The sequence below is a fragment of the Chrysemys picta genome, chromosome 14, assembly GCF_011386835.1.
Source record: "Chrysemys picta bellii isolate R12L10 chromosome 14, ASM1138683v2, whole genome shotgun sequence".
In the NCBI taxonomy this organism is placed as follows: domain Eukaryota; kingdom Metazoa; phylum Chordata; order Testudines; family Emydidae; genus Chrysemys; species Chrysemys picta.
Genome location: NC_088804.1, coordinates 20196802 through 20210226, shown reverse-complemented (window position 1 = coordinate 20210226; position 13425 = coordinate 20196802). Strand labels below are relative to the sequence as shown.

General features: G+C 40.3%; 1 protein-coding gene across 1 annotated transcript in view; it reads left to right on the top strand.

Moving 5' to 3' along the window:
* Positions 1–13425, top strand: part of PHKB (phosphorylase kinase regulatory subunit beta) — a 198370-nt gene that overhangs the window by 118209 nt on the left and 66736 nt on the right. Inside the window, 2 exon segments of the mRNA XM_005289835.4 lie at positions 5441–5518; positions 7553–7711. Of these exon segments, the coding sequence (XP_005289892.2) occupies positions 5441–5518; positions 7553–7711 (237 nt within the window).

Here is a 13425-nt window from a genome sequence, read left to right as displayed (position 1 = left end):
TGTGGGAACTGCTTAGCCTTTCCTTCCCCAACAGTCACCTCCCTTAATCCATGGGCCCTAAGATGCCTACCATTAATCTTCCTTACTCTTGTCATCCATCATTCTTGCTCTCCTTAGGTTATCAGGGACTCCGCCATCACTTTTGATTCACTGCAGTGCCTGGATGTGTTTTTACTAGAACTTGGTACCTCCCATTTTCTCTCTCTCAATGGACCTGAGGTGCACCAAACTCCAGTGTGTGAAAGAGATGAAAGTGGGGCTTCTAAAGAGCAGTATTCAGGCAAGAATGGGTGTGCTGTGGTAAATGAAACAGAATACAGGAGAGGAGAAGTAAGCAACTCAGAGATCTCTTAGTGGCAGGAGAATACTAAAGTTATATTTCTTTACAAGATGGTCTGTAAGTTTAGGAGACATGTCAGAGAGGTTATTGGAATTGTTGAAGGTGTGAAGGAGAAGAATGAAGGGAAGGAGGGAAGCAGAAGCTCTCATGGAAGTAGCCAAGGAAGTTTTGGAAAAGAGGGTTGAGTAGAGGGGATTTCAACAGAATAGATCAGAACCTTCTAAAAGATTTTAGTTCAGTTTTGGTACAAGGATGTAGTTCAGGCAAGATTTTTATAATGTCCACTTTTCCATCCTTAGTCATAGAATCATAGAATATCAGGGTTGGAAGGGACCTCAGGAGGTCATCTAGTCCAACCCCCTGCTCAAAGCAGGACCAATCCCCAGACAGAATTTTACTCCAGTTCCCTAAATGGCCCCCTCAAGGATTGAATTCACAACCCTGGTTTAGCAGGCTAATGTTCAAACCACTGAGCTATCCCTTCCTATTGAATATTTTGAAATTTGTAATTGCGGTGCTTGCAAAAAGAAGAGTGCAATTCATATACAGCTCCTACCTTTGCTGTCATTCCAGACTTGGACTAAAATGCCTTGTTTCTAAGAAATGCCCTTTATTATCTGAGCAGCAGATAAGATTTTCTATTTTGGGTAGGTAGACTACAGTGTGAGGAGTGACAAGGATGCCAGTACACAAATGAACATTTCCTTTAGGAATAGACATTTGCAATTTTCACAAGGAAGCCTGCCAAATACGCTGCAGAGAAGGCTCTGATAGGTTCCCCTCACATGGAGCTTTAGAAAAGCAGAAAATGTTTATTGTTCTACTAACTATCGATAGGAATGGTTAAGAGAATGTTGTCTCTCTCACTTCTGTAAGCTGAGGGGAAAACTACAAATTTCATAGCTTTTAAAAATAGTTATAGCCTTTCCCAAAAGAAATCTGATGAGGTTCAACAAGGACAGGTGCAGAGTCCTGCACTTAGGAAGGAAGAATACCATGCACCGCTATAGGCTGGGGACCAACTGACTAAGCAGCAGTTCTGCAGAAAAGGACCTGGGGATTATAGTGGACGAGAAGCTGGATATGAGTCAGCAGTGTGCCCTTGTTGCCAAGAAGGCCAACGGCATATTGGGCTGTATTAGTAGGAACATTGCCAGCAGATCAAGGGAAGTGATTATTCCCCTCGATTCGGCACTGGTGAGGCCACACCTGGAGTATTGTGTCCAGTTTTGGTTCCCCCACTACAGAAGGGATGTGGACAAATTGGAAAGAGACCAGCGGAGAGCAACAAAAATGATTAGGGGGCTGAGTCATGTGACTTACGAGGAGAGGCAGAGGGAACTGGGGTTATTTAGTCTGCAGAAGAGAAGTGTGCAGGGGGGATTTGATAGCAGCCTTCAACTACCTGAAGGGGGGTTCCAAAGAGGATGGAGCTCAGCTGTTCTCAGTAGTGGCAGATGACAGAACAAGGGGCAATGGTCTCAAGTTGCAGTGGGGGAGGTCTAGGTTGGATATTAAGAAACACTATTTCACTAGGAGGGTGATGAAGCACTGGAATGGGTTACCTAGGGAGGTGGTGATAGGGTGACGAGACAGCAGATGTGAAAAATCGGGACGGAGGTGGGGGGTAATAGGAGCCTATATAAGAAAAAGACCCAAAAATCGGGGCTGACCCTATAAAATCAGGACATCTGGTCACCCTAGTGGTGGAATCTCCATCCTTGGAGGTTTTTAAGGCCCAGCTTGACAAACCCTGGCTGGGATGATTTAGTTGGTGTTAGTCCTGCTTTGAGCAGGGGATTGGACTAGATGACCTCCTGAGGTCTCTTCCAACCCTAATATTCTATGATTCTGATATCTTCATCTCCTTGAATAAAATAAATGTAAATTCAGCTGCCTCTGTGCATGTGTGCATTCAGAGTACTAATATCTGCTGCTTTCTTTTTTATGATATGTTTGCCATCAAGATTAGACTTCAAAAACCACTGCTACAAAAGGCAGTTAGGCTGCTTGGTGTCTTCGCCATAATGCCACTCTAAAAATAAGTTCTCTGTTTGCATGTGGAAAAATTGCTATTTCCAAATTGCTCATTGGTCTGTAATATTAAACTCATGTAGTGATGAAAACAACTATGGGTTAATAATGAAAATAGAATGTCCATGACAGGCCAGAGAAACCTTCATCCAACTGCCACCCAGGAAAATATATATAGTACCTTGTTCACTGGTTGTAAAATAAACAAATGAAGAAAATCAATGATCAAAGGAGGCAATGAGCTGAAAGCCATGAAGTAAACAAATGTTTCAAATTTTTGAATCAAATCTTACTACATTATATCCTGATTTAATGGTAGAAGCCATAGTGGGATAAAATATTGGTCAGAATAACCATCACCACGAAAGAAAGTATATGTTTCTCAGTGTGGGAGAAAAAACATCTCTGAATCTCCAAATCCCTGTACCTAAAGTTAATACAAAATTTGAAATATGTAGAGAGACTAATAAAACTGGAAAGGGAAAATTAAATTTCAGAAGGAGTGAATTACTCCTATCATGAATGCTGACTGTGTTGGAAGCGGTTTGTCCTCACATAACACCCCGTGCTCCCACGTATCTACAGGGGAAATGATTTCAGCAAAGGTACTCTGAGCTTTGTGGAATAGCAAAATATATTCAGTGGTAACAGAGATTCTTGCTATCAGCCGCTGATCATTTTAAAAAAATAAAACCATCATCACAGCCATGAAATTCCTGTATGCCCTTCTAAAATAAGAATGACACATTTCCCAACAAATATACACATCTACAATAATTAATTTTTGCTTAAAGCATTTTGTTCTGTTATACCATGAGGTAACATAGTTTTTCCAATATTTTATTGATATATGTGTCAGCTTTTCTGTTGTCTGTCAAATCACAACTTTCTAATGTTTGAAATTGGGAGGAGTAGGTGAGATTCTGAAAATTATATATTCTGCAATTAGTTTTGCATTTTCTATTAACATTAACAGGAACTGTCTCTTTAATTTCCCATATGTCATACTTATTATTTACCCTTTTCCAGATGTTGTTTGGTATAAATGGCAACTGGATTTTCACATGCAGCTTGTGAGGATTTTTTTTTTTTACTTACATCTGGGGAAAATAATTTGCAAATAAATTCTGTCAAAATATTCCATTTCTTTGTCATGTCAACACAGTGCTCAAAAGTATGTTGATGAGAGGTCACTGTTATATAGTCTCAAAGTGTTTTTGAACATACCTTTTTTCCTTGCACAAACCTTCACCTGCCAAGATTTGCAGTTTTGTTTTCTGTTGCATTTATTTCTCCTTAGCTCTTCTTATATATGCTGTATACATAACAATATTCCAAAATATATGGAAATATATTTGCTAAGATATTTTCTTGCCCTTTAATATTACAAAATTGGGTGAAGAGGAAAATAGTGTGTTCAGAGAACCTCTCATCAACATTCTGTTATGAAGGTTGAGTTTAGACTTCTTTTCAAAGCCCTGGTTTAATTGGAATAGCCAATTTATTGCACATTGGTATGCTTAAAACTGATTGGGAAGAAATTTTAGAGTTTTTAGGAAAATGTAGATTAAGAACTTTATATGTTTAATAAAAATGTATTTGTTTAATTTTTTTCGGAGCATCTTACTATTTTTTTTCAGTTCACGTGTTTTTGGTGGACTACGTTTTCAGGACTCCCAGTGTCACACACAGATATACTTCTTCCAGACTCAGTACAGGGTACTTTCCTTGTGGGGCCTTTCTCAGGAGAAAATTATGTAGCAATTTTAATCTTTTGTGAATGAATCATACAGTGTAGAAGGGGATTGGGCTAGACAAGCCAGTTTCATTATTGGGAAGTGCCGTGCCTATTTTCTGTTGTTCTCTGTGATTTTTGGAAACTTCAGAAATCCTTCACGATAAGGGTATGAGGGGAACCTGATGGCAGAATGGAGGAGCATGTATAAGCTGTTATGACAGTTTGAAAATTGCCTGTTACTATTCGTCAAAAGAGAATCAGCTTTAGAGCTCCAGAGTAGCGCAGGTGTATATTAAAGGAGGTTAGCACATCCCAAATTCCCTCCACCTTTCCTAGCTGGTAAACCGTCCCCAAGCCCCTTCAAGACACAATTTTGCCCCTTCCAGTTCAAGGGTAGTTGATTCCTCCCAACTTTGCTCTTGGTATTAAAGATACTGTGCCTTCATAAAATGTATTAAGGGTTTTTGGATTGGATTTTCAAAGGGTCATTAAAAGATTTAGGCACTTGAATTCTTTGAAATTCAATGGGAGTTGGGCACCTAATTTTCAGGTATCTGAAAAGTCCACCGTAAAGACCTAGAACTTGTGCAGGAAAGACTGGATCGCTCGGAGCATGTACATTGGGATATAAAGTCTACTTTAAGAATACTAGCTCTCTAGCTTTACTATTGGGTGGCTGTTAAGAAGCCTATGTGAAATGAGTCTGGTTGCCTTATTCCACTTTTTAGTGGACACGTATTGCATCAATTAAAAAAAAATCGCAGCTGGCACATCCAGCTTCCTTCTTGACAGTCTCAGCAAAGGTCAAGGAATATAGCCATAGAGACTTTACTACCATCTTGCCCTTAGCCCTCCTCTGTGAGGGAAAGATTTAGCAGACACTGTTACATTGATATAAGTCTTCCCCCCTCTCAGTCCCCCATATAGACATTGTTGTTCTGATATAAGAGTGGCTTTTTTTAGCTTGAACTTCTTCCCATCTGTTATAAACTAAATTGAAAAAAGGCAGTCATACTGAAATGGGTGCCAGCATGTGGGAGTTATACTGATATAACTGTATTGGTTTAAATTCACAACTTAGGTTATACCCAAAAAAACTTTCCTGCATAGACAAGACCTTAGAGTGCTCCCTCCGGGTCAGGATTGAGACGTATTCGCAGAGTATCATGAGGACTCTTGCTTTATCACTGCCTGTGCTGTATCCATTCTGCAGATAACTCATTAGGGTCCAGTCATCAGAGGTGTTAGTATAGACCTTTTCATGATCACTAAATTCACATGTTAAAAAAAGTCCTTTATTAATTGAAATTTTACTTGGTTATTTGTAGGAATGTTTAGAGGAAATCCAGAACAAGTAAAGGAATATCAGGAGCTTCTGGATCCTTTGCTTCAACACTCAGCTGAAGGTACTGTGCGATAGTGGTTTCAAGGAATTGTAGGTTCCTTTGAGTTATCTGAACGTTTAAAAAGTATACTTACGTTTTCTAAATTTTATTGCAAATACTGTAGCAACAGAAGATCAAAGTAATGTGGAGAGAATATATTGTCATGAGAGTAATGCTTCACAGCACTTAAAATTATAATATTTTGTATTATATATTATATTATTATAATTTATAATATAAAACCTAACTTATTTCTTCTGTAAAAATACATCTAATCAGAAAAGGAGTTCATTGTCTGGGAAAAGAATTGATGATGGCTTAAATGCAAGGTTTACTCAGAAACTTTTTTTTTTTTCTGTTTCACTATTTACAAAGATTACGATGATTACATTTGGAAAGTTTAGTTACTAATATTCCCAATATCAGAATATTCCACTCTGAGACAAATATAAGTAACTGCTTTAATTATTCACTGGTTCTCAGCTTCAACAGCAAGAGAGCTTTAAAAATTATTCAGCATTTGAATATGATACAGATTCTAGTTTGGATTTAGCATGCTGTGACAATAACAGTATTTTAGAATTATTTTGAATATTCTGTCTTCTAAATCACTTCTACTACAGTTTTAGTGGAACTGCATACTAGGAAGCTCACAGATGGACTAAATGGGTATCTGTCCACAATGAATAAGGAGACCACAGATTAAATGAAAATGACAAAAATGGTTTGAATAGAGATCAGGCTTAGAATATTGATAACCAAGCCTAAAATTTTGAGTTTCTTAGAATAATATGTTTTGTTAATAATATTCAGATATTCTAGACATCTATGGCATTGTGGATTTTATGGTATTAATTTTTATCTATTCAAATAGTAATATGCAAGAATCTTCTAGTCTTTGTATCATTCCTGGATCTTGCAGTTTTAATTAAACTGAGTCAATTGCTCACAAGAATTTAAGAATTGTCATACTGCATCAGACCACAAAGCAAATCTTGTCACCTCATTGATCATCTGTTTTCCAGACGATTAATATATTCAGCAACACGATCTTAAGAAAGAATCTTGTGGTGCTGACTGTTAACCTTTGTCATCACCATTTATTTTTAATCTGAATTTTTCTGACTTTGAGCCATTTTCTAGTCCCTGAGAGTACTTCACCTGTCACTCTACTACTTCTTAATTTCTGTATTAGCCTCGTGAGATTTTTTATTTTTTTTATTTTTGGAAGCGGGGGGGGGGAGCAGGCAGAGAAATTGCCAGTTGCTTGGCTGTTTTGTTGAAATACTCAAAGAAATCTAGAAGATTAGTGAGGCTCTAATTTTTGTTTGCAAAGGCTATGCTGGTTTGTCCAAATAATATTGTAATCATCTAAATTGTTGATTCAGCCAGCTTACCTCGTACTGAAATAAGGTCGTCTAATCTGTAATTCACAGGAACACACTGGGTATTTCTATGGGTACACCACTTGCTATCCTCCTGTGCTCCAGTATAATAATTGTGCAATTTTGTTTCATGCAATTTCATACAAGTTAAATTTTACTTAAAGCAAGATTTTGATTAAATACCTAACTTTGCACTGAATACATGCAAAAACTTGGAATTTACTCAAGATTTATTATAAAGCTACTTTTCCTTGAAAAGAATCTGTTTACCTTCATGATATTTTTCACAAAAATTGGTCCAATTTTGAGTTTGTAAAAAAATGCAAAAAGCTTCTTTATTTTCAAGTAATTTTGATTATCTGTGAGTATTTTGCTCATTTCTAGACACATACATTTTTTTTGCTGTCTATAAATAAATAGACATTCTGCTTTGCCCTGAATAGAATATTAAGAAACAGTACATTTGTTCAGTAAAGAAATCATGTAAAAATGATGTTCAGGCATAAATAAAGTACAGCCCTCAGTTTGCACAGCCTTGGAAGGATAACACACTGCTGGCAACCTTTCAGTTCAAACAGTGTATATTTTTTTCCATTTTAAATTCACTTCAGTTTTATAAGGGAGATAGTTTTATTTATTTACTTAAAGTATTTATTTTAAAATTCCACAGGATATCCTGTTGTACCCAAGTATTATTATGTGCCAGCTGACTTTGTTGAATTAGAAAAGAAAAATCCTGGTAGTCAGAAACGATTTCCGAGCAACAGTGGACGTGATGGAAAGCTTTTCTTGTGGGGACAGGCACTGTACATCATTGCAAAACTCCTGGGTAAGATGAAATGGATAAAACTAGATTCAAACCATGTTTATCACACATCTGACTGCTAGTAATAAAACAAACATATTTCTTGTCAACATTTTTTTTAAACCAATATACATATCCAGATTTAAGTTTTGGATGGACTCTGAGTAGTTAGTGTGTGTGTGTGTGTATATGTGTGTGTGTATATATATATATATATATATAAAAAAAATCAGTCACTACCTCTGCTTTGATAAATATGTGGCATTAAGTTCTGTAACAACCTTCCAAGGACAGTAGTGGGGACAAAAAATCTAACTGGCTTCAAGACTTAGCTTGATAAGTTTATAGAGGGGATGGTATGATGGGACTGCCTACAATGGCAGTGTACGTGTGTGTTTTCCCATGTTACTTCATGTGTGAAACACCGTGTCAGCTTTTAAAGTTTCAAGCTTTCCTCTGATTCCACCCCGTCCCCAAATACACTTTTCTATCTTTCAGCCACTAACCTCTGCTTTGACACCCCTGCCAGCATTATAACATATCATACTCCACTCTAATACATTAAAATTATATTCTGAACCAAGAACTCCTTTTCAAAACAGGAAAGGTTTATTGTGCCAATGACTGGCCTAACCTCCAAACTGCTGAGATGGTTAGGTCACCACTTAGAATTCCATAATGATTAAACTAATTAGTTATTTTCATTGAGACTGAGAAAATTGTCATTGCTGGTAAATCACCTGAAATACAAAGTCAAGGATCCCATGAGAGAATAAAGTTTGGGAGTAAAGAAAAAAGAGTGGGGGATATTCATAAGAATAAAGTTCTATCAACTTTCAAACACTTTTCAATATTGGGCTGTGCATTAGTAGAGATGGCGCTTTTTCACAAAGTAGACCTCTTCATAGAGAGTTGGTCTTGTGGACACATTTCTTCACAGCTCGCCAATTATGATCCTGTATGCAACATCCTTCTGACCAGAGCTGAAAAATGTATGTGACTCCTCCTAGTGAAGCAATAAGCCTGCTAGCCAGGGGGAGATTATACTTGTACCACCACCACCCCTTTCTACCCACCAGGCCATGTTTGCTGCAAATTAAGTGAATAAAGGAGTTGTGTACTGTTTATTGTGTAGTATATTTAATTGTAATATTAGCAGTCAATCTTGTACTTAATGTTTTAGATGCCGCTTCCTATTAAGATTGGTCAGATAGCTGGAAGAAGTAGGTATTGAATATATTTGATTAATTCTAATGGTATTAATCTAATAGGTTTGCTAAATAGTATTTGATCGGCTCTGTAGCTGATGAGTACTAGTAAAATAAATCAAATGAAATATTTGCCAAGTGCTGTTTGACCAGCTCTACTTGCTACATTCCCTTGCTTCTGTTCTACCTTCTTTCCCTTCCTGGTGTTACTTTCCTTTTTCTGTCCTATAATTAATCGTGTTGAATCATTTCCTAAGTTATCATTGGTGTCTTTCCTCTTATCTTCTTATTTAACTTTTTCCCAAGTTGTATTCACTACTACTAATATATTTTCTTTGCCTTGTCCTACTTCTTTGCAGCTGAATGAAACTTGCCGGATTTTGCAGGTGTCACTGCTGCCCACAGAGATCTGAAAAAGAGCAGTAAATACTAACAAAATTCTGTTCACGTTTTGCTCTGTTGCAGCTTAAGGAAGCTTTGACCAGTAGAGGCATTGGAGTTGTCTGTCTGTAGCCTTAGGAGCTCATCTTGGGTTTAAGCTAGGCTCACATTTGGAGGGTTATCTTTCCAACTATAAGGTCTTGGGGGAAAAAAAGTTTAAATTTTGCACAAGGTGATGTCACTTGCTGGGTAAAATTGTTTACTCTATTAGGTAAGTAGATTTTTCAAGCCCTGCTGACAATTGCAATCGATAACCTAGGATAGTAGATACAATGCATTTATCTGGTTTTAGTACTACAAGTGTTGTCCTTTTTTGGGAAAATATCATCTATTCTTTTTCATTTCTCTCTCTCATCTGTTCTGTGCCTCTCCACATGATGCTTGTATCCTATTCTGCTTTGTGGGTCACCAGTGGTCCTTAGGCCACAGGTTGAGAACCTCAGCATATGAAGTAAAGAGGCAGATGGATTTAATAGGGCTTGGAAAATCAGCTTTTATTAATAGAAATAACATTACCAGCAAAGGAGGTTCTGCTTTGGAGCCCAATGGACCCAAAGCATTTGTGGTGGAGAATGTACACTGAGGTGGATGTTTTAAATCTAATGATGATTATTGGATATTGGAATAAGTCCTTCCAGCTCAACTCTAACAATTGTGCATTCATGTATAAGTGACTTCATGTAGAAATGATTTTGACTTTATGTGGGTCTAAAAAGTGCTTTCAGTCATAGGTTGGTTTAAATACAAATGTAAGCTAAATTGCAAGTATCATAAAGCAACACTTTCAGTATGGTTCTTGCTTTCCAAAAACATCAAGCAAAAAGGTCATTGGTTTCAGAATAGTTTAGTTTATGACTTGAGCATGACTGTAAGTGACTCTATTCAGCATTACAATTATGAATGTACATGTAGTGGAGCCCACATATTCTCTTATCCTATGCATTAATAAATCAGTTAGTTTTATTAGTACTTGGATTGTTTATACATATCTTAACCCATTTTAGATTTCTGTATACAGGAGCATTTTCATTTCAAAATCAGTGTCATTTTCTACTGCTGCTGAAGTTTTTGGTGTTAGCTGATGTAGCCAGCAGATCTGTTTGCTTTTTTTGACCGCTATTGAATTTCCTGGTAGTCAAACTGCATAGTGCTTTTCAAGATCCTGTACAAATTATTGGCTCGTTCATGAATAACTTGAGTGTACAATATGACCCATCTGTAGGACTCAGGCAGGCTGCCCCGGGTTTGGAGCCCCAGTGCCGGGATAAGCTCGGCTCTGTACTGGGGCAGTGCGTGTCCCACAGCCTGAACCCGAGCCCGGGGGCTACGGCTCGCTGCCTGCTGGACCCTGGGAACAGCTGGGTCGTGCCTCTTTACCCACCTCAGGTCACTGGACCCTGCTCCCCTTCGGCATTGAGGGCAGAACCCAGGAGTCCGGAGCCCTAGTCTCCATCTGCCCGCCACGCCCTTGAACAACTAGAGCCCAGCTGGAAACCCAGGAATCCAGAGTCCTCGCTCCCAGTACTCTTCCTACGAGCATTAGATACCGGCCCCTTCCCGGAGCCCAGGAGTCCCAACTCACACCCCGCTCCCCGCCCTACCCCCCTCCCACATGTCCCCCAAACCCTTGATTCCTGCACCCCCCACACACACACCCAGCCCTCTGCCCTGACCCCTGCATCCCCCCCACACACACACATCCTCTGCCCTGAGCCCTGCACCCCCCACAACCCCAGCCCCCCCAGACATACCCAACCCCCTCACACCCCATGTCCTGACTCCTGACCCCCACACATCCCAGCTCCACCCCTCGCACCAAATGGGAGCTCCTGCACCCCCCCACACATTGCCACCTGCACCCCTCACACCAAATGGGAGCTGCCCAGGTAAGCACTCCACACCCAAACCTCCTGCCCCAACCCTGAGCCCCCTCCCTCATTCTAGCTCCTGGCCAGACCCTACACCCCAACCCCTAGCCTGCTCCTTCACCCCAGCCTTGTACTCAGTGCACTCCCACCCTCAGGTCAGTGCAGAGAGAGAGAGGAAAAGAATGGGCTCGAACCAGGGAGAAGTTAGGTACCCACTCTATGTGGGCAGGGCCAGAACCCCAGACTGGCAGCCGGCCCCTTGCCAGCCGGGGTCCCGGCTGCCGGCCCCACTCAGCCTGCTGCTGGCCTAGGTGAACGGAACCCCAGGCTGGCAGCGGACTGGGCGGGCCAGCGACGTAAGATCAGTATTTTAATTTAATTTTAAATGAAGCTTCTTAAACATTTTGAAAACCTTGTTTACTTTACATACGACAATAGTTTAGTTATATAAAATAGACAGAGAGAGAGACCTTCTAAAAAACATTAAAATGTATTACTGGCACGTGAAACCTTAAATTAGAGTGAATAAATGAAGTCTCGGCACACCACTTCTGAAAGGTTGCCGACCCCTGCTCTAGTGTGTGCACTTGTGTGTCTTTTTCTCAGTAATTTTTGTTTGTGGGAGATATCTGTTCTCATACCTCCTCCTCACCAGCACTTCCAACAGCCAATTTGCTGTTTAGCTTTCCTTAGTAAAAGTGGAAGGAGCCAAATTTTCTGGTGGGGGAGAGCAGTACACAACTTTTTCTAAAGCAAGAATGAACAGAGCATGAACCATTTTCCCACCAATCAGGGGCTGATAACTTCTGCTATGCTCCCAAGCCTCTGCTCAACTGAGAAACAAGAGGAAGAGTCTGTCCTAAACTGTGGATTTTGGATTTGGTTATGAAGTTAGATTAATGATTCTTAGAAACAGCTAAACTATGCACTAACCAACTGATGTTATTACACTGCTGATCACTACTGAGTATGGATTTATGAACAAAGATTTGAAAAGCTAAAAGCGAACAATAGCCAGGTGAGCTTCTGGACAGTGTAGTCAACAGGAAATGGAAATCAATGCTCACCTCATTAGCTGGGGGGTGTCTTTGAGGGATCTGGGAGCAATGGGGACACCCTCGCCCTCCAGGGAGATCTCATTCAAGAGCCACTGGGGCAGTATTATACATGCCCTCCCCCCATATCATCTTCTCCCTTTCTGATGGCCACACTGTGTGCGTCTGGGAGAGGGTCCTGCTTCTCTCTCTCGTTTCCACCTCCCCACCTTTCCCTGTGCTGTAGGATGCCCTCTCACATGGCATCTGGGAGCCTGCCTCATCTGCTCCTGCTGCCATTGGACAGAGGGGATCATGAAGAGCTGCCTGATCAGTTCTCATCTTTGGGGGGATGCAAGTTGCTACTGCTGCTTGCTCTTCCTGCTGCAAAAAGCCATTTCAAACTCTGCTCCCTTGTCTAGGGGGCCAGACCTCTTGTGATACCAGAAGCTGGACTCATCATCAAATTTTGTTTGGGGTCTGGAAGGGATTCCCCTTGTGTGGCAAAACTGGTAAACTGCTAGGTGGGTTTTTCCACCTTCCATCTGGCAGCCTGAAGGTCCAGTTTTGGGGTTTAAATTACACTTGTGACAACTTTGGTGGGTTCCACCGAGATTGTTAGGTTAAAGAATCCCATCTAATGTCCTTATAGGCCAATGGGCTGCCTGGGCATGGGCTCTGAGCACGACATTGCGTTGTACCACCGTGCATCATGCACTGCGTGGCTCCCCTCATCTCATCTCTCCTCCTTCCTTTGTTGGAGGAGAAGAAAGGGTTGGGATTCTGATTTCTAGCCATGGTCACTGGGCAGGACTGAAGGTGTAGAGTGGACACAGCCCTCATACCTGCCCTCAAGTCTGTAGATCCTGGGGCCGTTGGTGACTAACTGAAATCTGCACTGGAACAGTCTTACCAGGTAGTTTGGGGAGTGGTTCCCTGTTGGTTAATAAAGTTGCGGCTCCCTATTTAACTATGTTACGGTGTATGTGTCTCATTGTTGATGTGTCTCATATGTTGATATGATACGTATGTATTTAGTGAAACAGTGATTCTGTTTGACCACTGGGAAAGGATGTGTGTGTGTGCGCGCGCAAGCATGTGTGTTTGTTTTAGCCAGTCACTTCGACTACCTAACTGAGAATACTTGTCTTGCATTAAAATGATCTAGGAACTGAAAAGAAAATAAT